Source organism: Corythoichthys intestinalis, chromosome 4, assembly GCF_030265065.1.
Source record: "Corythoichthys intestinalis isolate RoL2023-P3 chromosome 4, ASM3026506v1, whole genome shotgun sequence".
NCBI classification, from domain to species: Eukaryota; Metazoa; Chordata; class Actinopteri; order Syngnathiformes; family Syngnathidae; genus Corythoichthys; species Corythoichthys intestinalis.
Window position 1 is genome coordinate 12,679,197 of NC_080398.1, and position 27,250 is coordinate 12,706,446.

Here is a 27,250-nt window from a genome sequence, read left to right on the forward strand (position 1 = left end):
GTTATAGTCATCGTTGAGGAAAACAACACCAATACTGTCCTGGGTGTCTGGCGGCGTTTTATAAATTCATGAAAATGTCCGATTTTCAATATTTTTCACGGGGCTAATTAGCGTGTGCTGAAATTGACTGACGCTTTGCACAGAATATTATGGTACTGTGCTGCCTGTGACGTGTTCCCAGAGAGCCTGCCCAGTGGTTGGTCCAGCTGTGCTCAGTAATAGCGAGAACAAATATCGGAGCAGTGTTCCATCTTCCCCAAAGTGCTAAAACAAACAAACTAAAAAAAAACTAAAGACTAAAGGGACTTTTTTTTGTTGTTAAATTAGTATTGTTGTGAGGCTACGGTTGGATTTACATTACTTCACTGGAAAGAGAAAGGAGGTTTTTGTTAAAATTGGATTTTTTACAGATTTTAAAGCTGGATTTTCTACAGAAGGGGTATTGTTAAGAACATAATTTCAGATTTTTTATTTGTACAGTAAGAATTGAAAAGACAGCTATTATTTTGTTCAAGGATGATTTGTTAACAGCAGTCATGTTTTTTGTTTATCGCTATTTCATTCCAGTTTTTGTTTTTACGCTATTATTGTTCTCCTGTATTATTTTATGAATAAGATTTTCAATTTGTGTCTTGACTTATATAGCTTTTATTTTGTCATAAAACTGTTGTTGTTTCTATCCAGACAAAGGAGAAACACTTTAAATATATTAAGGTGATAAGGCATCTTTGAGTGAACTCCTTGTATAATTCAAGTATCTTGAGGGAAGGCTGAGTGTCCTCTTTTTTGGAAATCAAAATATGGTCATCCTAAACTAAACCATTCAGTTCATTTGAACTATTAAGTGCAATACATTTTTAATTTAATAGGTGTAAGGTATTTTCTGTTTGGTTTTATTTTAGATTTATTTCATTTAAATTGTCGTCGTTTTCTTTCTTTTTTTTTTTTTACTATTTGATTGAACGACTGCAAAGTACAAATGCTAAAACGAACAGACACACAAGCACACATACAAACATGCACACGCACACATGAAAGGGTGTGGATGCCAAACACACGTGTGGGTGGTGAGGCTGGGCGGTGAATTTAGTGTGTAGACTATGTAGTGACTAGTCAACAACAAGGCAGACAGCCTTTGAACAAGCATTTGTGACACATCTGGTCGCTGGTGTTCGATCCCTCTATCGCCAAACAAGACCTCAGAGACATGCACTTTGATAAAGGTCAGTAAGGTTTTAAACACTTTTTATTAATTATGATTTTAATTGTATGTCATTAATAACCTATGATTGTTGAAATCACTATGGTGATGGTTTTCAATTAATTAATTGTAATTATTAATTAATTAATTGTAATTATTTTTCTAAATCATTCATTAATATATTATTATTATTTATGTTTTTTTTTTTTTTTTTAAAGTATATTTCAGTCTTATGAGTTCACCAAAATGGTAATATACAGTATTTATCCATTCTGTATGTTACTCTTATTATGTACTTTATGTGTTGACTGAACCAGAAGAAATCTCCGTCACTTTTGGGGGGACCTTTTTCATGCACTCTGATTCTGTTAGACCACAAAATGAGGAAACTGGCAACATGCAGCTTGTTTCTTTTTTCTTTCTTTTTTTCTATGAGGAGGGAGACCAGAAGAGAAAGGTTGCTGGAATCCCCGTCATCCCACGCACAAACATGACAACAGTGTCCAGGACTTTCCATTAACCAAATTTCAATACAAAGGGTAGCTCAAGTTGCTGCAGATGAGGTCAATCACTGAGAAGGCATATAATAGATTACACCATTCATACTACTGTATGTAAGGCTAACATTGGCCATTGCAACTACTGCACAGCACTGGGGTCTATTTGCTTGTTTGTTCATTTATTACCCCCACCTAGCTAATGGCATCTCAGCGGGTTCTTGAACTTGTTTTTGATCATGTGGTCAAAATTGACATTTCTGTGTAAAGATCAAATGTCTCAGCCTGAGTAATGTGTAGTAGCACCATTTCAACTCAAGCATGAGACTCAATATTCTTGTAAAGTGACCTTTAGGAGGTGTATTATACAACTGCACAACTTTTGTTTGAAGCAAAAAACTGAATCAGCAAGATTGCACTTTTCTCAGTTGTTGATATCCTTAAGACATTTTAGAACACATCAAGAAAGAACTGAGAAAGATATCTCTTTGAGTGACCCTAACGAATAACCCTAACGAGGACAGTTTCTATAAAAAAATGGGTATATCCAACAATTGGTCACTGTATATACATGCCAATTTGATGTTACTTTACTTTTCCAAGCCATGGAAGAATATCCAAATTGTCCAAACCAGAAAAATGCCAAACATTACATTGGAAATTGATGTCCATATAACATCTCCTGACATCAACAGTTGATGCAGTCGAAAGCAGACAAAATACACGTGACCGTGTGACGTATGTCACATAACAGGAAGATGTGGTTTGCTTTTCTGTGAGTGTGACGGAGCCTCACAGGAAAATGGAAAAGTAGTAGGCAATCCCATTGTTAAGGTTTTCTGTTAAACCTCACGTGTCTTCCTAATGGAGCTGGTGTGTCAGTATGGAAACATCTTTTTTGTCAGGTGATGTGCTACTTTTTCCTATTGTTCTCATTTACCTGTTAAAGGAAATATCAACCAGACTAATCACATGAAAATAACTTTGATCAAGAAATGGTGTAACCTCAGTCTACAAAACTGGACTACATGATGAGTTCAGTATGGCTATCCGTCATGGGCATATACGTCTGTACGTCAATGCTTTGCTTGGTGCAATTTAAATCCATCCATTGTCTGGCCGGTTTGTTAACTAATCACTACAGACAAACAGATACAGTGGGGCAAATAAGTATTTCATCAACCACTAATTGAGCAAGTTCTCCCACTTGAAAATATTAAAGAGGTCTGTAATTGTCAATATGGTTAAACCTCAACCATGAGAGACAGAATGTGGGAAAAAAAACCTAGAAAATCACAGTGTTTGATTTGTAAAGAATTTATTTGAAAATCATGGTGGAAAATAAATATTTGGTCAATACCAAAAGTTCATCTCAATACTTTGTGATGTAGCCTTTGTTGGCAATAACGGAGGCCAAACATTTTCTCTAACTCTTCACAAGCTTTTCACACACTGTTGCTGGTATTTCGGCCCATTCCTCCATGCAGATCTTCTCTAGAGCAGTGATGTTTTGGGGCTGTCGTTGGGCAATACGGAGCTTCTGAAGAGTTACAGAAAATGTTTGGCGTCTGTTATTGCCAACAAAGGGTACATAACAAAGTATTGAAATGAACTTTTGGTATAGACCAAATACTTATTTTCCACCATGATTTGCAAATAAATTCTTTAAAAATCAAAGAATGTGATTTTCTGTTTTTTTTTTCACATTCTGTCTCGCATGGTTAAGGTTTACCCATGTTGACAATTACAGGCCTCTCTAATATTTTCGAGTGGGAGAACTTGCACAATTAGTGGTTGACTAAATACTTATTTGCCCCACTGTATTGGCTCTATGGTTGTGTAATGTAGAGTATGGACCAAAAACAATTCAGACTTGCACACTTAGTTATAAGGACAATTCAGATTTTTCGTCATTCCTTAACCTATATTGTCAAATGTATCACATTTGATACACCTAAAATTTCATGATTTTGAGACTAATTCAGAATTTTGACATTTCTTTTTGAAAAAAAAAAGATTGATGCACGTCAACACATGCATCTGCAGGTTCCATGAAAAAAACAAACAGGATTTAGGAAGGGTTATAGATATCTGAGCGCTTATTACACATATTCATTTTGACTTTTCTTTTTACAAATCTGAAAAAAAAGGTTTCATTAGGACCGTATTTTTCAAATTTTGGGATTCTTTGATTATTGCTTCATATTGCTGGCATTAAAGGGTTAAAATGTATGTGTTTAGAGCGAGAAAACCCACAAAAGCATGGGGAGAATTTACAAATCCCATACGAAAAGACTAGAATCCAGAAACTCTGAGGCAGACATGCAAACCACAATACTATGTTGCTGCCCATTCTCTGACCCAGTTGAGCTAAAAATAATGAATTACAGTAACAATGTACAAAGCAGAAGTCAATAGAAAGTACTTTTTTTGTTTGCCCTACAGCACCAAAGGAGAAGCCATGCTGCACTCTGCCCACAGTGAAAAAACTATTGGAACAGAAGAGGAAGCGAGAGATGTCATCGGGGTTCACTTATGCCACAAACACAACCAATCCCGCTGGTCACAACATACTTACTGTAAGAAATCACGAAATATTAACCAGTACAGTGTTGTGTTCATTGTTATGAGGTTAATATTTTTCAATATTTTACTTCTCAGCAGCTTCAGGAGTCTGAACAACCGACTTGCTCAGGTAAGACTTTGATTCCTTATGTAAGACAATCAAAAAAGTTACATCATAAAAACAAGATTATCTCTGATATTTAATCACACATCACACACACCTATTAAAACAAATTGCCACATATCTCTGTTATTCAGGTGCCACAAGTAGCTACCCCAACATGACAGCTCTGAGCTCGGAGCAGTGGGCACCGATGCAGGAGTCCGCTCTCCAATATGACCCCATTCAACCTGGGCCAAGCTTCCCTGTGGAATACGACGTCCCAATGGATGCCGGTTTTAGCTCCCAGCAGAACCTTCAAGGATATGCGTCTCAATCTTATGTGAGGAAAATGTCTAGGGAACTAGAGTCTATTCAGGATAGCGATTTATTGTCATTGCACATTATTCCAGTGTAACGAGATATCATAATAATACAACAAACACATTATTCAATAAAAGCACTTGTGCAAACAACTCACATATGTGAACTGGTGTTGTTTTTAGCAGGAGTACCTGATGCCAGCTGCAGATCACAGCGCAGCCTCTAATTGGCTCCCTATGGAGCCTAGTCAGGCCTCTCAACCCACCTTTGGGAAGTGGTTGGACTCCGGCACACTGGAGAAGGCCAGAACGCTACTCAGAGACATGGACTACAGCAGAATCACTGGCCAGGATGAAGATGGAGACACGTGAGTGGTCATCAATGTTTTAAATTTTTGTGTGACTTTAATACAAGAGCGTAGGTTTGGTCTCAACATTGGTAGGGACGATATAACAACACAACATGTACACTTTTTAGCTGGGGACGGGACCAAACAGATTGGGTGAACGGGGGTCAGGGCTACATTTCTCACCAATATGAACCAAAGTAATTGATAGGTTAAATTTTGATCAATGCAGAATAAATCTGTATTGACCTATTGTATTGACTTTCACATGTATTAGTTCAGGTGATACACCGTTCGATTCAAACCTTTGCTTAAAAAAACTACGAAAGAAACATTTTGAAAACTTCCAGAAAAAATTTCTGGATTTTATAAGCAAACTTAAATTGCAATATTTAAACATGAATTATCGTTAATAATCTCTAAACTATCCAGGAATGCAAAAAAATAAATATTTGTCTTAAGACCACTCAACATTGTCTGTCCAACTAAAAAAATTAAATATAAATGAAAACACTTACCGTATTTTCCACACTATAAGTCGCACCTGAGTATAAGTCGCACCAGCCCAAAAATGCGCAATGAAGAGGAAAAAAACAACATATAAGTTGCACCGGAGTATAAGTCGCATTTTTGGGGTAAATTTACTTGATAAAATCCAACACATAGAACAGATATGTCATCTTGAAAGGCAATATAAATTAAAAATACAATAGAGAACAACATGCTGAATAATTATACAATACGAAAATGTTACATGATGCATGAACAATGAAGTGCGAACGTGGCTGGTATGTTAACGTAGCATAGCTAGTAAGAGTTATTCAGATAACTATAGAATAAAAAACATGTTAACAAGTTTACCAAACCATCAGTGTCACTCCAAAACACCAAAATAACGTGAAATTATATAATAATGTGTTAATAATTTCACACATAAGTCGCTCCTGAGTATAAGTCGCACCCCTGAGCCAAACTATGACAAAAAAAAACTGATTTATATTCCGAAGAATACAGTATTAGTCAGGGAATAACAGAAATAAAAGTTTAGTAAGTCTAATTAACGTTAATAGTAGAAAACACATACAGGAGGACACATCTCTCTAAGCAGCTTCCTGCTCGAGTTTTAGAGGTCATAAAATTCACACAGTTTAATGTTATGGTAACTTTGAGTATGGCCTTTGAGTGGCAAAATTAGTGGCGTGTTCCCCACCTCCACAACATTGATGTCTTTTTACATTGCTTACAGTGGCTGCTGCTGCTTGTGGTCGAACAAAACTTTGAAGGGAGCTAGGAGGCGACATGTTATATTTCTGTCTGGACTTTGAGTGCGTGTGTTGGGGGTGTCGGGTCAAGTCATCTGCCAATCAAATGTGCGTTTAAGGGGGAAAAAATGGACTGGCACATTCAGAAAGTCAAAAGATATAAATGTAAGTCTGAACATAATGAAAATAATTCTCTTAATACTGGTAGGGTCAATTCTATCTTTACAACAAGACATTCTAAATTATCTATACAAGTGAAGTCATTATGTAATGCAAATAAGTTTGCTCGAAAGTTTGTAGGGGTAATTTGATCATCCTGAAAAGTTGGTAGTGTTATGTCCCTACTGTCCCTATGTAAACCTCTGCCATTGCTTTAATGCCATTGTGGAACTCAAAATATAAACTATAGAACTGTAGGGATTGATGGGAATTAAAAAAAAAAGAATAATTTTTATCGCACTTTCTACTGGGCAAATTTGAGACCTTGGTTCTCAGTCGTAAATAAAAAATCAGAGCACCAGCTCCACTTCAGGAATGATAAACTGAACAATGTGGCACAAATGAGTGTGCCTACAGGAAGAAATTCCTATTAGTCATGCTAAGTTAAGGTTTCAAAGTAGAACCTAAACTTTTTGGTATTTGTTACTCATTTTGTCAAGTTGACACTCTTAATAAAATGAGTTGTTTTCACTTCAATTGAGTTTGTGGGCAGTATGTAAATTTCTAACTACTGTAAACTAAACTACGAATGCCTTCAAAAGAGTGAGCTGGCAATATCGTAGCCAGGCAGGCTGTTTAGCTCAGTAGTCTGCGTGTTGCATTGTCATTGAGGTAACCTTGGTTAAAATCCCATTTGGATTAATTTGTCAAAAAATAAAATTAAGTCCAGTTTACAGACAAATGTTAGTTCAGACTACTTCACGAAAGTCTAGATGGCTTAAAAGTTCAGACTACTTTATGGAAGGCTATGGAAATTCAAGTGAAATACACTGATTTGAAATTTGAAGTTATGCTATTTTTTGTTTTTGTTTTTATAGTGTGTAATGCAAATACATGATGATGATAATAATAATAATAATAATAATAAACACTACTGATAAGCAACTCCTTCACCTACAAACAAACCAAGCTTAGTGTCCATACTGCACTGTATTATGAATGTCTGTTTGCTATTTACCATCTGCTAAAACTAAGCATGTTGACTTCTTGTAATTGTCGAAAAAAAAGCCCAAGTCAAGCCAATGAGTCATACTTGGGAACATGCTCAGCTCTAAATGGCACTGGGTCAATTATACGAATTTAAATGCTTCCCACACATTTATGGCCAAGTGTCACATTTAAGAAGGCAGTCATTAGAATATTTGGAAATTCCAACTTTTGATCATGATAAAACATGTTTTTTTTTCATGATTTTGATTTAAATGATTTCATAATGTTTGATGAAATTGTACTGGTTAGAAAGTTTTAATCTCGTCTCTGGCCTTTCTGTGTGCAGTTTGCATCTTTTCTATTTTTCATTGCAAAATACATGTACTTTTTTATTCTCTGTTTTTTAATGATCATCAGTCTTTTTCACACATTTAAGTTAGTAGGTTTTCTTGCCTAATGTTTTTTTCTTTTGGTTGTTGTTGTTTTGTTTGATTTAGCATCCTGCACATCTACACTGCTAAGGGTCACAGGGAGTGGGCCTTTGCTGCTGCAGAGAAGCTGAGGGATTTGGGGAAGCTTGATGCAAAAGAGCACAAAGGCAAAGTATGTGAAAACAGATCTAGAAATATTCATGAACTGTGAAAACAGTTGTGACATTGTCATACAAAGGTACAACAAACATAGTATATATATATTTTTTGGCGTGCATTTACAGACTGCGTTACTGGTGGCGGTGACTGCAGACCAGCCGGACATTGTTCAAGATCTGTTGTCATTTGGAGCAGACATCAATGCCTGTGACATTAAAGGACAAAGTGCTCTTCACTTGGCTGCCAACGATGGTTTACCTAGGATAATGCAGGTAAAGGACTGAATGAGTTTGAAGTGATATGTGGGTGAAAACTGTATATCCGAATGAATACATTTTTACTTTTGATTATGTATAGACAAGTTTCCTGAGCGAAACATGCGCAGCGCCAGTTTTGACATTTTCTGCTACGGACTTCCGGTTTGGACAGAACATCATGAATTGCAGTTGAAGTAGACAAAGTTTTAAACTGCCAAATCAAACCAATCATGTTTGTTCTTATCGAAAGTTACGTATGTAACTACGGTTCTATGAATCCCGAATGACCGCCAGAGGCGGTGCTGAAAGCACTGAATGATCCCTTCGCGCATGCGCAGTGCGAGTATTAATACCAAAAAAGTCACCTGTGACCCCAGGTTGACCTCCTGCCGGGGTATAAGTTCCGGCGTCAACCTCGTACCAGCCCCTACAGAACCTTCTCGCGTGTGGCACGAGGATTCTGAGTGACGGAACGCTCTGGCGGTCATTCGGGATTCATAGAACCGTAGTTACATACGTAACTTTCGTTCTATTTCATCCCTGCTAACCGCCAGAGGCGGTGCTGAAAGCACTGAATGACCAATACCAGCGGGGTCACGAAGAAACAGACACAAACCTCATAGGGAAGTCCCCTCCGATCCGAAGACCGCACCCAGCGGGTGGGGAGAGGTGACGTCCAAACAGTAGAACCTGAAGAAGGTGCCAGGCGCCGACCATGAGGCGGCGGCACAGATGTCCTCCAGAGGCACCCCTTTCAGGGCAGCCCAGGATGTGGCCACGCCCCTGGTAGAGTGACAGCGCACACCCGACGGCAGGGGGCGACAAGCCATCTGATAGGAGTAAGAAATAGTATCAACGACCCAATGAGAGAGGCGCTGCTTGGAGAGGGCAGAGCCCCGACCACGTGCCCCGTAGCAGACAAAAAGTTGGGACGACCTACGAAAACTTGCCGTGGAGTCCACATAAAGCCTCAGGGCCCTCACCGGGCACAACAGCTCCTGTCTGCCCCCACCCTCCCCAGGCGGGGGGCGGTAACGAGCAAGGCGTAAGGGACGATTGCAACGGGAGCCAGCCAACACCTTGGGCATAAACGCAACGTTAGGCCACAGTGTGACACCTGAACCCTCGGGGTGCCAAAACATGCACGACGGGCTAACCGAGAGTGCGTGCAGTTCGCCAACCCGCTTAGCAGAGGCAACGGCCAGCAGGAACGCCGCCTTGCGGGCGACCCACTGAGGCCCGGCCGCATCCATAGGCTCGAAGGGGGGGCGGCACAAGCTGTCAAGCACCAGCTGCAGATCCCAGACCGGGGCGCGAGGACACCTGCGGGGGTGGAGCCTCAGAGCCCCCTTGAGGAATGTAGCGACCAGGCCGTGGTTCCCCACAGATCCACCAGAGACCTTGGCGTGATGAGCAGAGATGGCAGCGACGTAGACCTTGAGGGTGGACGGAGAGCGACCAATATCAAGGAGGGACTGTAAGAAGTCCAGAACAGTGGGGACAGAACAACTCACCGGGTCATCCCCACGGTCCCCGCACCACTTCACGAACAACCTCCACCGGCCAGCGTACTGCAGCCGGGTGGAGGGCGCCCGGGCGTTCAAAAGTGTCCGCCTGACTGAACTCGCGCAGGCGTCAAACAGCGAGTCGGTCCCCTCAGCGGCCAGACGTGCAGGCGGAGACGGCGAGGATCGGGATGCCATAACTGGCCCCCCAACTGGGACAGTAGATCCCGCCTCTCGGGGAGGCACCAAGGCTCGCCGACACACAGGCTGCGCAGCAGGGGAAACCATAGGCGAGCCGGCCAGAAGGGGGCCACCAGCAGCAATGAGTGCCCCTCCAAAGACACCCTCCGAAGCGTCAGCCAGATCAGAGGGAGCGGCGGGAAGGCGTAGAGCAGGACCCTCGGCCAGGGGTGGGCCAGCGCGTCCTGACCGAGAGGGCTGGAGCGCTCCCCCAGGGAAAACCAGAGAGGGCAATGGGCCGACTCCCGGGAGGCGAAGAGGTCCACCTCGGCTTGGCCGAAAACTCCCCAAATCGCGCGCACCACCTCGGGATGGAGGCGCCACTCCCCCGGCTGGAGGCGACGGCGGGACAAGGAGTCCGCCAGACGGTTCAACTGGCCGGGAAGATAGGCGGCCCGCAGACTCGCAAGACGAGGGGCCGCCCACACAAGAAGACGGCGGGAGGCCTCCAAGAGATGAGCAGACCTCGTGCCCCCCTGGTGGTTGATGTGGTACACGGCGGCAGCGTTGTCTGAACGCACCAGCACGTGCCTTCCCCGTAGGAAAGGGTAAAAGTGCCGGAGAGCCAGGTGAACCGCACGCAGCTCCAGGACGTTGATGTGGACAGCGTGGTCCCGCAGAGACCAGCTGCCCCGAGCAGCCCTGCGCTGCCAGACGGCACCCCATCCCAAGCGACTGGCGTCCGTAGTGACCACCTCGCGACGGACTGGGGCAACCCCCAATGGAACGCCCTCCAACAAGAAAGCCCCGTTCCTCCACGGCGCCAAGGCCACCGCGCACCGGCTGGAGACTCTCAGTAACCGTCGTCGGTGCCGCCTGGCGTCCAGGCGAAAGCCATTCAGCCAACGCTGCAGGGGGCGCAAGAAGAGAAGACCAAGGGGCACGACCGCGGTCAGGGACGTCAGCACGCCCAAGAGACGCAGAAAGGTCAGATACGGACGTACCTGACCCACCGGAAAATGCGAGAGGAGGCGAAGAGCGGCCTCCACCCGACGGGACGACGGTCGAGCCAACATGGCCACCGAGTCCAGAGACACCCCGAGGAAGGTCGCCTGCTGAGAAGGAACCAGACACGACTTCCCCAAATTCACCCTGATGCCCAAGCGATCCACGTGGGCAAGAAGGACTGCCGTATCGCCGTACGCCTGAGCGCGCGACGGCGCACACAGCAGCCAGTCGTCGAGGTAGGGCAGAATCTTCATGCCCACCGACTGGAGGGGAGCCAGACCAGCCCGCACAACACGGGTGAACACCCTCGGGGAAAGGGAGAGCCCGAAGGGGAGCACCCTGAACTGCCAGTGGCGACCCCTGTAGGCGAAGCGGAGAAACCGCCTGTGGCGAGGAGCGACCGGCACATGAAAGTAGGCGTCCTTCAGGTCCACGGAGGTGAACCACTCCCCCCGGGCGACCACCCGCAATACATCCGCGACGGTCAACATGCGGAACGGAAGTACCTTCAGGTACCGATTGAGGCCCCGCAAATCCAGAACCGGCCGAAAACCGCCGGTCTTCTTCGGAACCAGAAAATAAGTTGAGTAAAAACCCCGGGGGCAAGCCCGGGGATCCACAGGCTCGATGGCCCCCATGGCCAGGAGAGAAGACAGCTCCCGGCTCAGAGCCAGAGCCCTCGCCGGGTCCGAGACAGTAGTCACCCGGACCCGGCGGGACACGGGGGGCCGGCGTCGGAACTGGAGCACGTACCCATGGGTCAAGGTGGATATCACCCAGGGGTCCGAAACTCGAGCAGCCCAGTACCTGAGCTGCTGGTGGGAAAAAAATCCGACGGCCGGCCCAACGGCCTCAGTCCCTGCCCCTCCGGCCCCGACGGGCCCTGGGGGGCTGGCGGGCGGGATGCCCCGCCTGCGCCCGACGTGGAGGCAAGCGGGCGGGGTCACGAAAGGAATCGGCTGAATGCCGGGAGGCTGGCTGGGCACCATAGCCCCCATCAGGGGAAAGGTGCGCCGCACGGCGAGGACGAAAACCAGCAGAGGGAGCCCCCAGCCCACCTGCAGGAGCGGAGCCCCGACGCAGGCCCGACAGCTGTTGCCTGGTCGCACGGGCCGAAATAGTCCTCTCCAAGGCAGACACCGCCGCCGAGCCAAAAAGATGGCCGGGTTCAACCGGAACGTCACGGAGCGTCCTCCGGGCAGGCTCAGTCAGGGGGGACTGAGCAAGCCACACCTGACGACGAGCCTGCACAAGATAGGACATCGTCCGCCCGAGCTCCCGCGTCACCAGGGCGAACGCGTGCAACGCCGCGTCGCAGAAGCCCACGGCAGAGGTGTCAGCACCGCTCTCGGGCAAGGACGCCGAGAGGGCCAACAAGAGGTGAGCCATGGAATTACCGATGCGCCCAGCACGCGCACCGGCACCATAGGCCCGGAGAATGAGTTCATCCGTCAGCCGACCCTGTGGCTGAGGGCACCGCACAACCGGGCGGAGAGACTCCTCAGGGGACACGATGAGGGATGCAATGGCGGGCTCAACACCCGGCATGCGGTCCAGGCCCACAGCGGCCGGATCATGCATGGCCGCCAGAGCCCGACCATCGGCCGAAAGACGAGAGAGAGCCGCCGGATCCCTCCAGCCCGCATGGAGCTCCCTAACAAAGTCGGCCGAAGCAGGGACCGCAAAATTCGGGGCGGACCGCTGGTGCCGAAAAAATGCGCTCGCCGGCGCCGAAACGGGCCGTTGAGGCAAGTCCAGCTGTAGACGCGCCAACGCGCCGCGCAGCACCGCCAGTATGGAAGCGTCAGGGGAGCCGGCTGACGAGCCCAGCGCAGAGGACGAGGAGCCGAGCTCCGAAGGCACAAACGCCGACTCACCCACGTCATCATGGAACATGGAAGCCGAAGCCGCCAGCGAGACGGCATCGGCCTCCAGGTCAAGGTCGGGCATGCCAGGCGAACGCGGATCAAAAGCAGCCGCTGAGTCACCCGGGGGACGGTCACCCAATAGAGACCGCAACTCAGCCACCTCCCTGCGCAGCCGCTCGACATCAGAGGCGAGCAGCTCGTCAACTTTCGATCTCTTCGGACGGGGGCCGGACGGAGGAGCCGAAGGACCGCGACGCTTCGAGCGCCTAAGCCCAGAAGGGGGCCGCGTCTCAGATGCGGACGGGCCCCCGAGCACGACGGGGGAGGGGGACGAACAAACATCCGCAAACCCCCCGCGTGGGTCGTCAGATAGGCCACAGCAAGCCGCACACCGGTTCAGGGTGTCGGACGGCCCAAGGAGGGAACCGCAGGCCACACAGCAGTGAGAGCCCTCCATAGCGACGCGACCGTGAAAACAGCGAGCCGAGGGAAGGTGGCGCGAACGGCACCTACACGGCAAGCGCAGGCAAGCCAGCAAAAATGCTAACCACAGGTAAGCTAGCGAAAAAGGCTACCCACGGGTAAGCTAGCGAAAAAGGCTAACCACGGGTAAGCTAGCGAAAAAGGCTAACCACGGGTAAGCTAGCGAAAAAGGCTAACCACAGGTAAGCTAGCGAAAAAGGCAAACCACAGGTAGGCCAGAGCAACGCGCCGGCGGGGACAATCAAACGGGCGAACGGAGCCGGCGGCCGCGCAAACAGCGGGCCAGCCGTGATCACTCACCCAACACAGACGCCGCCGGCCGGGAGAGGGGTCGCGCACGAAGCCGTCACCGGCGCGGGTCGGCAGTAGTCCCAAGTCCGGAAAACGAAACAAGAAGAAAGCCCAAGACTTCCCGATTGCCAATAGAGTGACGCAGCCTTAGGAGGGCGAACCCGCAGCTCCGACTCAAAGTCTAACAAGGCTATACGCGACACAAGTAGCAACTGCCACGCGAGAAGAAAAAAGGGGCTGGTACGAGGTTGACGCCGGAACTTATACCCCGGCAGGAGGTCAACCTGGGGTCACAGGTGACTTTTTTGGTATTAATACTCGCACTGCGCATGCGCGAAGGGATCATTCAGTGCTTTCAGCACCGCCTCTGGCGGTTAGCAGGGATGAAATAGAACACTTCGTTTATCGTTCGTGGACAAAATTCCAACAATCTGTGTAGCCTGTGTTAACATGGGCTGTAGATTGATATGCCGGCCTCTTGAGGGACCAAAATGAGGAGAAATTACAAATACTATTACAGTTGCCGAATGCACAAGGGCTGACACGGCTTTTGTTGCTACGAGGAAATACTATAAGCTAATTTTTAATCTAGTTAGGTTATCGTTATGGTATTATGAGCTCATCGCACATGTACATATAAACACAATTAGTATGTCATTTTTTTTTTATTGCAGATATTGATTGCAATAAAGCTTTTAGACAACATGATTCCATTTCTTGTTTTACTTATGACAATTGGAGCATGTGCAAAACAGGTCAATAAATCACAATTTATAAAATATTAACAAAGGTGGGGCATAAATCGAGCCTTCCATCATCAAGGTGAAATGCACATAGTTTTGATATACAGTATGTCCATCAATGTAAGTGTTGTTGTGAGGCACATCAAGTTGTCTTCCTTTGCCTAACAGTGTTTTCCTCCTGTAAACAAACGAACAAAAAACACTTGAACTTATGCATTTAGGGTAAAAAGCCCGTGTATGACTTGTAGTAGATGAGAGTTTTCCATTTCTTTATCATTGAAGCTAATGCAAAGCTAATGATGTCTCAGCTGTGATGAATTGTAGTCAAATTGAACATAATTGTACCTGTTATTGCTTTTTGGTGGCACTGCTTTCTTCATGTTTTCTTCCCATGTCGTGAAAATGGCAGATGGATGTGGCATTTCCAAGTTTTGTTTTTTTATGGATTTTCATGAGTAATGCCACTCCAGCTCCACGGTTGTTTTGGTTAGAGAAAGTTTAAAAGGGAAGTCGTGAGCAAAAATAAGAAAGTAAAGTGGGAGTAGCCTACTTCGGAAACTTGTCTATAAAGCATCTATATTTACCCCTTGAAAAACAAGACTTTTGGGGTGTTTTAAGGACTATGCCCCCAAATTCAGAGTCATCAATTAACCTCCCTTTTTTTTTTAATGCATGAAGAGACTGAAACTCAAGGGCGTAGGTTTGGTCTCAAGATTGGTAGGGACAATATAACAGCATAACCTGCATGTACACTTTTTGCTCGGGATGGGACATTAATAGCACCAAACAGATTGGGTGAATGGGGGTCAGGACTACATTTCTCATTAATATGAACCTAATTAATTGATATGCTAAATCAGGGGTGCTCATTTCGTCGATCGCAACGCTCGTGTGGGTAGCTCGCGGCACCCCCCCCCAAAAAAAACTCTTATTTTTTTAATGTACATAGTTAATTATGATTATGTTGTGTGTATGTTGTGTTGTGTGAGCAACATATGAGGTTATGTAGCTTCTTGCTCACGTTTTTCGGGGTTCTATTAGTTTCCAGCAGAGATTGCTACATTTCCCACAGTTTAATTAATGTTAACAGTAGAAAACACAAACAGAAGGAACTTCTAAGTAGCTCCCTACTTGAGTTTTGCAGGTTAGCAAGTTCACACAGTTTAATGTCATGCTAACACTGATGTTGGTCGGACTTTCAGTAGCAAAATTAGTGGCGTGTTTCCTACTTCCACAACATTGGTGTATTTTTAAATTACTTACAGTGGCTGCTGCTGGCCAGAAAAAAAACCCAAAAAACTTCTAATATCCCTCGTCTTCAAAGGGGGCGGAGGAGGCGGCATGTTGTCGACATGTATTTTTATCGGGGCTGTGTGAGTGTGAGCGTGCGTGTGTGTGTATGTTGGGGGTGGGTCAAGTTATCAGCCAATCAAATGTGCAATTAAACTGAGAAAAAATGGACCGCCGCACTCAGCAAGTGAAAAGGGGTCAATTCAAATTTGAACATAACCAAAATAATTCACTTAATAATAGTAAGCTTAATTATATTCTTACAACATATCGGAAGAAATTCTAAATTACCTGTATAACTCATATATATATACTGTATATATATATATATACTGTATATATATATATATACTGTATGTATATATATATATTTACAATCACCGGCCACTTTATTAGGTACACCATGCTAGTAACGGGTTGGACCCCCTTTTGCCTTCAGAACTGCCTCAATACTTCGTGGCATAGATTCAACAAGGTGCTGGAAGCATTCCTCAGAGAGTTTGGTCCATATTGACATGATGGCATTACACAGTTGGTGCAGATTTGTCGGCTGCACATCCATGATGCAAATCTCCCGTTCTACCACATCCCAAAGATGCTCTATTGGATTGAGATCTGGTGACTGTGGAGGCCTTTTGAGTACAGTGAACTCATTGTCATGTTCAAGAAACCAGTCTGAGATGATTCCAGCTTTATGACATGGCGCATTATCCTGCTGAAAGTCGCCATCAGAAGTTGGGTACATTGTGGTCATAAAGGGATGGACATGGTCAGCAACAATACTCAGGTAGGCTGTGGCGTTCCAACGATGCTCAATTGGTACCAAGGGGCCCAAAGAGTGCCAAGAAAATATTCCCCACACCATTACACCACCACCACCAGCCTGAACCGTTGATACAAGGCAGGATGGATCCATGGTTTCTTGTTGTTGACGCCAAATTCTGACCCTACCATCCGAATGTCGCAGCAGAAATCGAGACTCATCAGACCAGGCAACGTTTTTCCAATCTTCTATTGTCCAATTTCGATGAGCTTGTGCAAATTGTAGCCTCAGTTTCCTGTTTTTAGCTGAAAGGAGTGGCACCCGGCGTGGTCTTCTGCTGCTGTAGCCCATCTGCCTCAAAGTTCGACGTACTGTGCATTCAGAGATACTCTTCTGCCTACCTTGGTTGTAACGGGTGGTTATTTGAGTCACGGTTGCCTTTCTATCAGCTCGAACCAGTCTGGCCATTCTCCTCTGACCTCTGGCATCAACAAGGCATTTCCGCCCACAGAACTGCCGCTCACTGGATATTTTTTCTTTTCGGACCATTCTCTGTAAACCCTAGAGATGGTTGTGCGTGAAAATCCCAGTAGATCAGCAGTTTCTGAAATACTCAGACCAGCCCTTCTGGCACCAACAACCATGCCACGTTCAAAGTCACTCAAGTCACCTTTCTTCCCCATACTGATGCTCGGTTTGAACTGCAGGAGATTGTCTTAAACCATGTCTACATGCCCAAATGCACCGAGTTGCCGCCATGTGATTGGCTGATTAGAAATTAAGTGTTAACGAGCAGTTGGACAGGTGTACCTAATAAAGGGGCCGGTGAGTATATATGTACATTATATATAAGGTTGCTTAAAAGGTTGGTGGGGAAAATTTGAGCATCCGGAAAAGTTGGTTGTGTTATATCCCTACCGTCCCTATGCAAACCTACACCTTTGCTGAAACCCCAGGCAGGTAAAGGGAAAAGATGTAAATAGCCAAGATTCGTACCTAGAATAATGCAGACATGGTGCTGCAGCACAAGTAACACAAAGTCATACGAATGCACATGATTGTACAGCTATTGGAACCATATTTGTATGGTATCTGAAGCTTTCTGTGATCATTAGTCTTTAAAGAGCATACGACAGGAGAAAATAAGTCTTAAATAGGATTATTATGTGAATTAGAATCATATTTTGTGACGATTCGACTATATACAACAATTTAGCAAAGCGCAGATAACGAGAAATTAGTCTTTTAATCTGCCGGTTAGCCACGCCTACCATTATATGGCTCTAGCGTCCCAAACAGGTGAATGATGTCAGCGGGAGACTGAGCTCATCGGTTTTACTATTCAGCCCATTGAGGGGGAATTATTCAGAACGAGGAAAACGCGACGAAGAGAGCCGCAAAATGTCATTGTTTCAGTCTCTCTACTCCAATATTTTTAAAGGATATTCTTCTTATCCAAGTATTTTTCCACAATAGCTAAATAAATGGATTGAGAAGGACCAGTCAGCCCGTTGAGGGGCAACTATTCACAACGAGGAAAACGCGATGAAGAGAGCTGCAAAATGTCATTGTTTCTGTCTCTTTACTTCAATATTTTTACAGGATATTCTTTTTATCCAAGTATTTTCCCCAATTGCTAAATAAATGGCATGGTCATAACAAATAACAGTCTTGTACTAAATTGGATATGAAATGATAAAAATGCACTTATTCAGGACGACATGGCAAAATTACTCCATAATGGTCAAAACTGTCGACTTCACCTTTACTGTCGCACCTCCCGAACGATATTTTATGACACCTAAATCGGACATATGTCATTTACCTTCCCGGGCTTCAGAGAATGTAAACCAAGAGGCGTGACAGCTAGCCGACATGCTAACCCGAACCGATTGATGTTTCAAAGTCTTCGAAGTGGTAAATCACACACACACATATATATATATATATATATATATACTTATATAGCGCTTTTCCACCTTTTAAGGCGCTCAAAGCGCTTTACACTATCTCGCCATCTACCTACTGGTGACGCAGCACCAACTAGCCCGGATTATTTGACATGACGACTGGGTTGTCGATTGTCTTTGCGGATCGGCAAACCGCCCGAGAGCAATTTACAGCTCGTTCCCCGGAGGAGGGCGGCTGCAGTTGTGGTGCAGCTAACGTGCAGCTAATGTGCATGAGGAGAGCTTTTTACATGCCTATCAATGATCAAACGTAAGTAGTCCTTTATTTAAAGAAAGTTTGTAGTGTTTACTTTGTAATCGCTGTATTCATATTTGACATAATACAAAACAAGATGTTTACTCACTTCATCGTAAGTCCAATGGTCCCACAGTAGTAGGGTTTGTTTTGGCCAATATCCACGGTGAATAGGAACCTTTTGAACCTCCAAAAAGGCACACACGCCTCTCCTTCATACAGCAAGATTTTTCTGCAGCCGTTTGGCTGGCGTGATGTGAAAAATAAACGTATTAATCTGCAAAATCAGCTGAATCCTTAGTCCTCATACACAACAGTACGCTGTATAGTGAAGAGGACGCCTTCATTCGTACACGTCACAGCGCCCTCCTCCTCAATGCAAGACCGAAGCCGGAAGTCACTAATTTTCATGGCGCGGGATTCAAAAGACTAAATAAATATAGCGATCGCTTCCACACACATCCAAGCGGTCCATATCATTCAGGAGCATAAAATACCGCGTGTATTATGAAATAAACATGCTTTTTCGTGTCACATGCAGTTTAACATTTATGCACAGTATAAATGATTGATATTTTTCCCCAGGTAATTTTGTCGAACAGACCTGCAGTCAATCTTGAGGCCAGAGATTTTGAAGGTAATGCACACAAGTATTCTAGATGTTTGTTAGCCATTAAGCCAACCGAGTCTTGTTAAAGTCAGTGCAGCAACAAAACTCTTTACAATCTGTAAAATCACACATTCGATCTTGCTGCTCATTCAGTTGTTTACATTTATGAAGCTGCTTTTGTATTGATATTGGTGCCTGTCTATTATTTCTCCTCTCCTTTGCAGGGATGACCCCTCTACACTGTGCAGCCATTTCCCACAGTGTCACCATGAAGGCTTTGCTTGCCTGCGGGATGGCAGATGCTAAACTTCAGGCTAATGCTGCGGAGAAGCTCTCCTGTGTGCAGATGCTTCTGAATGCGGGCGCTTCACTACTCAGTCAGGTGGGGTAGAGAATGTCTAACTGCTGTGATAGTTTGTTAAACCTTATGTTTCCATAATCACATTTGATTTTGTTTGATGTTAATTTTGAAAATGACATTCAATACAATTTACAGTACTTTTAAATAAATATACAGTGGGGCAAATAAGTATTTAGTCAACCACTAATTGTGCAAGTTCTCCCACTTGAAAATATTAGAGAGGCCTGTAATTGTCAACATGGGTAAACCTCAACCATGACAGACAGAATGTGGGGAAAAAAACAGAAAATCACATTGTTTGATTTTTAAAGAATTTATTTGCAAATCATGGTGGAAAAGAAGTATTTGGTCAATACCAAAAGTTCATCTCAATACTTTGTTATGTACCCTTTGTTGGCAATAACGGAGGCCAAACGTATTCTGTAACTCTTCACAAGCTTTTCACACACTGTTGCTGGTATTTTGGCCCATTCCTCCATGCAGATCTCCTCTAGAGAGGAGATCTCTCATTGGGCAACACGAACTTTCAACTCCCTCCACAGATTTTGTATGGGGTTGAGATCTGGAGACTGGCTAGGCCACTCCAGGACCTTGAAATGCTTCTTACAAAGCCACACCTTTGTTGCCCTGGCTGTGTGTTTGGGATCATTGTCATGCTGAAAGACCCAGCCACGTCTCATCTTCAATGCCCTTGCTGATGGAAGGAGATTTTCATTTAAAATCTCTCGATACATGGCCCTATTCATTCTTTCCTTTACACAGATCAGTCGTCCTGGTCCCTTTGCAGAAAAACAGCCCCAAAGCATGATGTTTCCACCCCCATGCTCCACAGTGGGTATGGTGTTCTTCGGATGCAATTCAGTATTCTTTCCCCTCCAAACACGAGAACCTGTGTTTCTACCAAAAAGTTCTATTTTGGTTTCATCTGACCATAACACATTCTCCCAGACCTCTTCTGGATCATCCAAATGGTCTTGTATGTCTACCATTTTCTAATAATTGCTCCCACAGTTGATTTCTTTACACCAAGCGTTTTACCTATTGCAGATTTAGTCTTCCCAGCCTGGTGCAGGTCTACAATTTTGTCTCTGGTGTCCTTTGACAGCTCTTTGATCTTGGCCATAGTGGAGTTTGGAGTGTGACTGACTGAGGTTGTGGACAGTGTGTCTTTTATACCGATAATGAGTTAAAACAGGTGCCATTAATACAGGTAACGAGTGGAGACGTCTTTGACAGCCAGAAATCTTGCTTGTTTGTAGGTGACCAAATACTTATTTTCCACCATGATTTGCAAATACATTCCTTAAAAATCAAATAATGTGATTTTCTGTTTTTTTTCACATTCTGTCTCTCATGGTTGAGGTTTACCCATGTTGACAATTACAGGCCTCTCTAATATTTTCAAGTAGGAGAACTTGCACAATTAGTGGTTGACTAAATACTTATTTGCCCCACTCTATATGTACAAAACATGTAATATATACACCGGCAGACACGGCGCTCCGCATACGCATAACACACACTGCGCGTAGGGCACCAAGTCTGCCTGAAGGGGCACAAAAAAAAATTCAAGTTTGTAAAAAATCCTAAAAAATAGTAATTGTAATAATAACAACAATACATAGTATTTAGAATAAAACGTTGTAAAGCCTGATAAATGCAAGTAATACAAATATAAGTAACATAGGCTCATTATTTACACAAAAAAAGAATCTCCTGTGCGGCCCTCTCGTCAGTCTACTTTTGGAGCCCCCCCCCCCCCCCCCCCCCCCCCACCAATTCCCTAGTGGTTTGCTCCATTATGCTTCAGTCCCAAATTTGGCAGAAGTTTATTCTTGAAAGGAAATGTCATCGAAAAGACAACAAGAGTCGGGGGCGGAAAAAAGGAAGAGGAAAAAGCAGCGAGATGATGACCGTGCATCACTTGCAGGTAAGAATGTTTTTTTTTTTTTTTTTTTAAAACAATTGTTTATTTATTATCAGCTACATTTACATGACTACAATAATCTGATAACTGGGAATAACCAGGTAATGACAGTAATGAGATTTGACGCATTTACGTGCACTTCAGTGATGGGATAATCAGGAAAAACCTGGTTTACATGTTAAGTCAATAGTTCGATTTCTTTCCAAGTACATGACATAAAACTCTTGGTCTCAGCATAGGCCTTCCTCTATGTCTACCAAAAACCCATGCTTGCTTGAAGTTGTCCCACTGAACCTCTTCAAATGCGAGTGTGGCGATTGCGTTACACAAGCTCGCTAACTGCAGAGTAGGCCCATAGGCTGAAAGCGAATCAGTTTGGCGTCCCTAAGGCCTCTCTAGCGACATCCGTTTTTCCATTTGTACACATGCTCAGAGATGTAAAATAGCGGTGTTTATCAGATAAAGGATAGCGGATCATGCTCTTTACATGACCACTTGAATAATCTGGTAACTCCAGAAATCGGGTTAAGATCGGTTTATTAGTGTGCACAACCAAAAAAAAAAAAAAAACACTCCAAAACGCTGTGGTGGAAATGATGTGACTTGCAAATTCATTGCACAATGAAAATTAAATGGAATGTTACGAGATTTCCCCTTTCATATTCATTGTTTCCACATTATGTCCAGAATGTTTATATAGTGCCCTATCAGTCCATGTCTATAAAGGTATACAGGTAATATTAAAGTTTTCATGTATCTGTATTTTAAATATGGGCCTGCATAATACTATAATTAATTTAGAAAATGTTTGTACCATGGTTCAAAACAATATTTCACCGTATAATCCCTGAATGTTTTGTCTTGAATTTCTGATACAGGAACATGCTTCAATATATCAAAGGAGGAACCCAAAGCCAAGCAAAAGATTCAGATGAACAACCATCCACAAGCAGTTAAGATCAGCCATCCACCAGCAGGCCTATACTGTTGACAACTAAGTTATTTCGTAAAATAAAGCAATACTGACAAATGTTCAGATATTGTTCATTTCTATCGTGGGGGGTGGGTGGGGCCACCACAAAGCATTTATGCCTAGGGCACCAAAATAACTAGCGCCGGCCCTGTACACCGGTACCTAAAAAAGTATACTATGCCTTATATGTTGTTTATCATATGCAATTTCTTGATAGAGTTTAAATATTTCAAAGTTCTCAGTTAGCCCCCCAAAAATGTCTTTGACAGATGATTATTATAAGTATTTGTAAAGGCTGATAGTAACAGGTGTATGCTTACCAAATGTTTCATCCAGATAGTATTTTTTTTTTTTTTAAAGGGAACTTCCAAATTTAACCACAATGATGTCATCACTTTTGTTTTCTTTCTAGTCTTAGATGTGTGTTCCAGCGAGACTTATTTTGGTTTCGTTGTGCCACCCCCCTGAATCACTCCTACTTGTCAAATTGCAGGAAATCAAAAGCAGCATGACAGTGTTGCACTTGACAGTGAAGGAAGGGAATATTCATCTGCTCCGCTATCTGCTTAGCATCCCCATGCACAATGTAAAAGAGTTTGTCAACATGAAAGTGAGTCCATTCGTTTCACTGTACAAAGTCATTGTGTGGACTGTGTGACTCATGGCCCTATTTCTGCTTTAAGGCACACGGCCACACTGCTTTACACATGGCGGCCTGTCTCCATGGCAACCACCAGCAGGAAGAGATCCTGCGGCTGTTACTGAATCGAGGAGCTGATCCCAGCATCCGCAACCTGGAGAACAGCCTGCCGGCACATCTTCTGCAGGGTGGCCTCAAAGGGGAGCAGGTGAGCTGCATTCTTCTTTATTAAAATGTATTTTTTTCTCTGCATATTTAACACTCACTTGGCTGAAATTATGTTCAAATGACATTTTCTTAGAGTAACTTCAAAATTTATAAAATAGAGTCAGGTAAAACAAGCAGTTTTAGGAAAAGTCATGAAAGCACAACACTGTATGTTGAACAGGCACAGAGATTCAATTTTTTTTTCCCAGATGTTGGGTCACTTGACCCAGCCCCGCGGTCTTAATAGAATTAAAATATTTATACCTCATCAAAGAAATACCTATCAAATCCTTTAAACGTTTGCCTGCCTCTGTTCTACTGTAGTCTACATAGGGATTTAATCTGATTGACCAACACAAAGTAGCGTGATTTTGACCAAAAAATATACAAAAGTGTTAGGCCCACTACAGAAGTCACCTGAGTGCATCTTAGTACTTTGTACCGGTTACTGGTGCCTTCTTTTTCATGTGTCCATTGAGTTTGAAATTAGAAAAAGGCCACTCCCCGGGTAAAATCCAGCCCCAATTTCACCCCAAAGTTTTTTTTGTTCTTTGTAGATATATCTGTATTTAAATGATAGACAAACACAATGTTCCATACAATTGTGAAGTGGAATGAAAATGATACACGATTTCCATTCACTTTTTACCACCCCAAAATGAGGCATCTTAAGGTTTTCAGAAACATTTTACTATGAAACACCTACGTACATAAAACCCAGCGCAACAATTTGCATACAGAACGGATCCGATTAGTGAATACAGAATACCCGTTTGTAATTAATTGGCAAGTTTTGTAAAAATCTGAAAGATTTGTCAGAGAGCATACAGTACGGAAACAAATAGGAAGAGGAAGCCAAAAGAAAATGGCAATAAGCTCCAGGATAAAGTCATGAATTTCAAAGTGATGTTTGGAAGAAAAAAAACAAAAGAAAAATCACAAATTTTGAGATTTTCAGTGAGTATAGACAAGCCCGTCGACAGTGGGGGGCAACCGGGTATGTTGTCCCGGGCCTCAGGAACATAGGGGCCCCTGAATGACCCTTGATTTATTTTACTTTACATTCACGTTTCTTTTTTATTTAAACCATTGTATGATTAAATATTATGTTCTACTCGATATATACTTAAAAACTTTAACATATTAAATATTTCAAATATATATTTTTTCCTTTTTTGCACAACACCCACTCCCTCTGTCTTAGATCAGGGATATACTGTATGTTAGTCTGTGGTGAGCAGATGAGCGAGGTTGAACAGACTCGGGTCTGCCGGCTGGATTTATCTTGGGTTTACAACCCACTGTGCATTATAGCAAATGCTAATATGAAGCACACTGCTACACACGTGCACACACGTAGCACACTGCTACGCATTTTCTTGTCTTTACCAGTGACTAGCTGGAGGAGTGCGAGCCTTCAGTAAAATGAAAATAATATAAAACTACCTACACTCCACCATATCACAGGGCAGGCTTATCAACCTAGCCATGCTCTCCATTGAGCGTGAGCTTGCTCACAAATTGGATTTCACTGATGTTATAAATTACTTTGCTGTCAAAAAATCTAAGAGCATCACTGTTTGAGGGCTTGATAACCCCAGGGATGTGAAGGGGGCAGGCACAGGATGTTTAGTTATACTGTTTTGCTGCTTAGCAGGCAGGGATAGCACTCTCAGTTGTATTGTATTGTAACCTACATGGAACAATAGATGGAAATTGTTTGTTTATATTGTGTCACATCACATTATGGTCTGTTAAATTTAACTGTTCATCTCAGATTAAATAATTTGAAAATTTACACTGTCATTGCTTGCAAAGCATTAAAAGTACTGCATATGTTGTCGTGACAAGCCGGTGGCAGGAGTCGGGTGGGGGGGGGCCCTATAATGGTTTTCTTGTCCCCGGGCACCTGCAAGTCTGTTGACAGCCCTGAGTATAGCACAACTGCAAAACATTGTGCTAATTAAAATGCAAAGTAGTTCACTTTCAACATTAAATAATTGGCCGTAATTTGTAGAGTAGACCAATTATTTTTTTCCCCACGTCGATATAAATGAAAATCTTAATAAATTATATAAATACAGTATAATATCAAATAAAATATTTAGACTATTATATATATATATATATATATATATATATATATATATATATATATATATATATATATATATATATATATATATATATATATATATATGTATTTATAAAACCATCAGCCAAGCAGTTTTTGATTAGATAAATGATTTCAAATGAATGATATAACTACTGCACATACCTTTTTTATTATAACTAACCACAAAGTTAAAAAACAAAAACAAAACAAAAAAAAACAGCTTGAGTAAATGTGACCAAATCAAAAATTGAAGGTGTCTGAACACTTCTCCAATTTTTTTTTCTAGCTTAAACTTTTGCTGAAGAAATGGACCACTTCGACTCGTCGCCGTCCAGCGGCCTCGCAGAACCAGGAATGATGAACGAAGGTGTACATGTTGGAGGCTAATTCACACTGGATTGGCACTCTTTCACAGTTTAGCTGCTTTCCAAAAAGAGTAAACTTTAATATTTATATTTCTGTGCTATTTCATATGAATATTATATATTTTATTTCTATAAAAGCTCATGCTGCTGGTATACAGGCTAGACCTTTTTTCTCCCCTGCCATATCATGAGGTACACATACACAGTCCAATGACATTCAATACATGCGCTACAGTGCAAAACATTTATCTTACTTTTAATTTTATCGTAAATTTTCACTGTGGTAAATAAAAGAAATTTCGTGTAATTCAATGCAATGTGAACACCATTTGAGGAAAAAATAGCCATTTTCCCTATTCTTGTTTCAGTACGTTTTGTGTAATGCAGCAAATCAAGTGTTTACTATCATTTCGGCATGAAACTGTAAGAAATGTATTAATTTAAAAACATCCATATTATTGCTGTTGATCAAATATTTACAAAAAAAAAACAAACACTGTATGTATGTCAGCCATAAAAGGGCGTTTTTATCTAAATCTGGTGGGGCTTAACCTCACCCACATTTTTCTATTGTTTCTTATTTAGACTGTTTATGTATCTCATGAAGCATGTAGTAAGGTTTTTTCCCCCCTCCACCTTTTGATGAAATCAAGGTTAAAACTTAAAAGTGGCGCTGAGGTGATGTAGTACTGATTTTTCAGAAACACTTTGATTTCCATGAAATCATTAGTCTAACCTGGAGGACTCTGTCACGATGATCACATTGATGATCACATGAAAGTATATTCACATTCTGAATTCAATCGGTACGTTTACGTTTGATGACATTCCTCATGTTGAAAATGAGCAAACTCATGACTTGCTTCTGTTCTGTATGCATCATACTTGTGGATGTAATGTGTTTACCATGTAAAACTACCTTAACTTATTGTCGTTGCATGTGTAATGACCAATGCAGAAAAAATTCTCAGGTATACAGTGTATGTCAGTGATGAGTCATGACCTAAACAACTGTGACATAAACTTTTTAGGAATAAATGAAGCTGACATTCACCAACAAAAAAATCCTGACATTTTAACTATCGTGACCAGAAACCACCATGAGAGGTCGAATTTGGTTTTTAACTGTAATTTCAGTGGAAAAAAAAAAGAATAAATTTTAAGGTCTGTGACTCATGTCTTGTTTTGCATGTTTCTTAGAACACATTTCACATGCTGACTGTTGGTATGTATTAACAGTAGGCCTAATCTATAAACCACAAACCATTTTATTTTTCTGTTTTTATTATGGTTTTGTATATAACTACTCTTACTACCTTTTTTTTTTTTAAACAATACATGTATCTAAAAAATCTATCATCATTTGTGCAGTTACAGTACTGCTGTTACCACGTGTGTGCTCACAAAGCATCGCTAGCATGGTA

The 27,250-nt window shown here is 43.0% G+C and overlaps 1 protein-coding gene across 1 annotated transcript; it reads left to right on the forward strand.

Moving 5' to 3' along the window:
* The first annotated feature begins 1,114 nt into the window (after nucleotides 1-1,114).
* On the forward strand, nucleotides 1,115-26,874 carry LOC130914215 (NF-kappa-B inhibitor delta). Its single transcript, XM_057833206.1, has 12 exons — nucleotides 1,115-1,223; nucleotides 4,144-4,277; nucleotides 4,360-4,393; nucleotides 4,522-4,706; nucleotides 4,873-5,054; nucleotides 7,942-8,047; nucleotides 8,160-8,306; nucleotides 19,213-19,264; nucleotides 19,462-19,619; nucleotides 22,992-23,108; nucleotides 23,182-23,346; nucleotides 25,748-26,874. Exons 1-12 carry the CDS (start codon nucleotides 1,208-1,210, stop codon nucleotides 25,817-25,819), a joined length of 1,368 nt encoding a protein of 455 aa, XP_057689189.1. The 5' UTR covers nucleotides 1,115-1,207; the 3' UTR covers nucleotides 25,820-26,874.
* Nucleotides 26,875-27,250: the final 376 nt, after the last annotated feature.

Bases quoted from the DNA above. Each gene is read 5' to 3' on its own strand.
- LOC130914215 (XM_057833206.1), top strand. The intron at 4,278-4,359 runs GTAAGAAATCAC...TTTACTTCTCAG, and splicing joins CTGGTCACAACATACTTACT to CAGCTTCAGGAGTCTGAACA. The intron at 8,307-19,212 runs GTAAAGGACTGA...ATTTTTCCCCAG, and splicing joins GTTTACCTAGGATAATGCAG to GTAATTTTGTCGAACAGACC.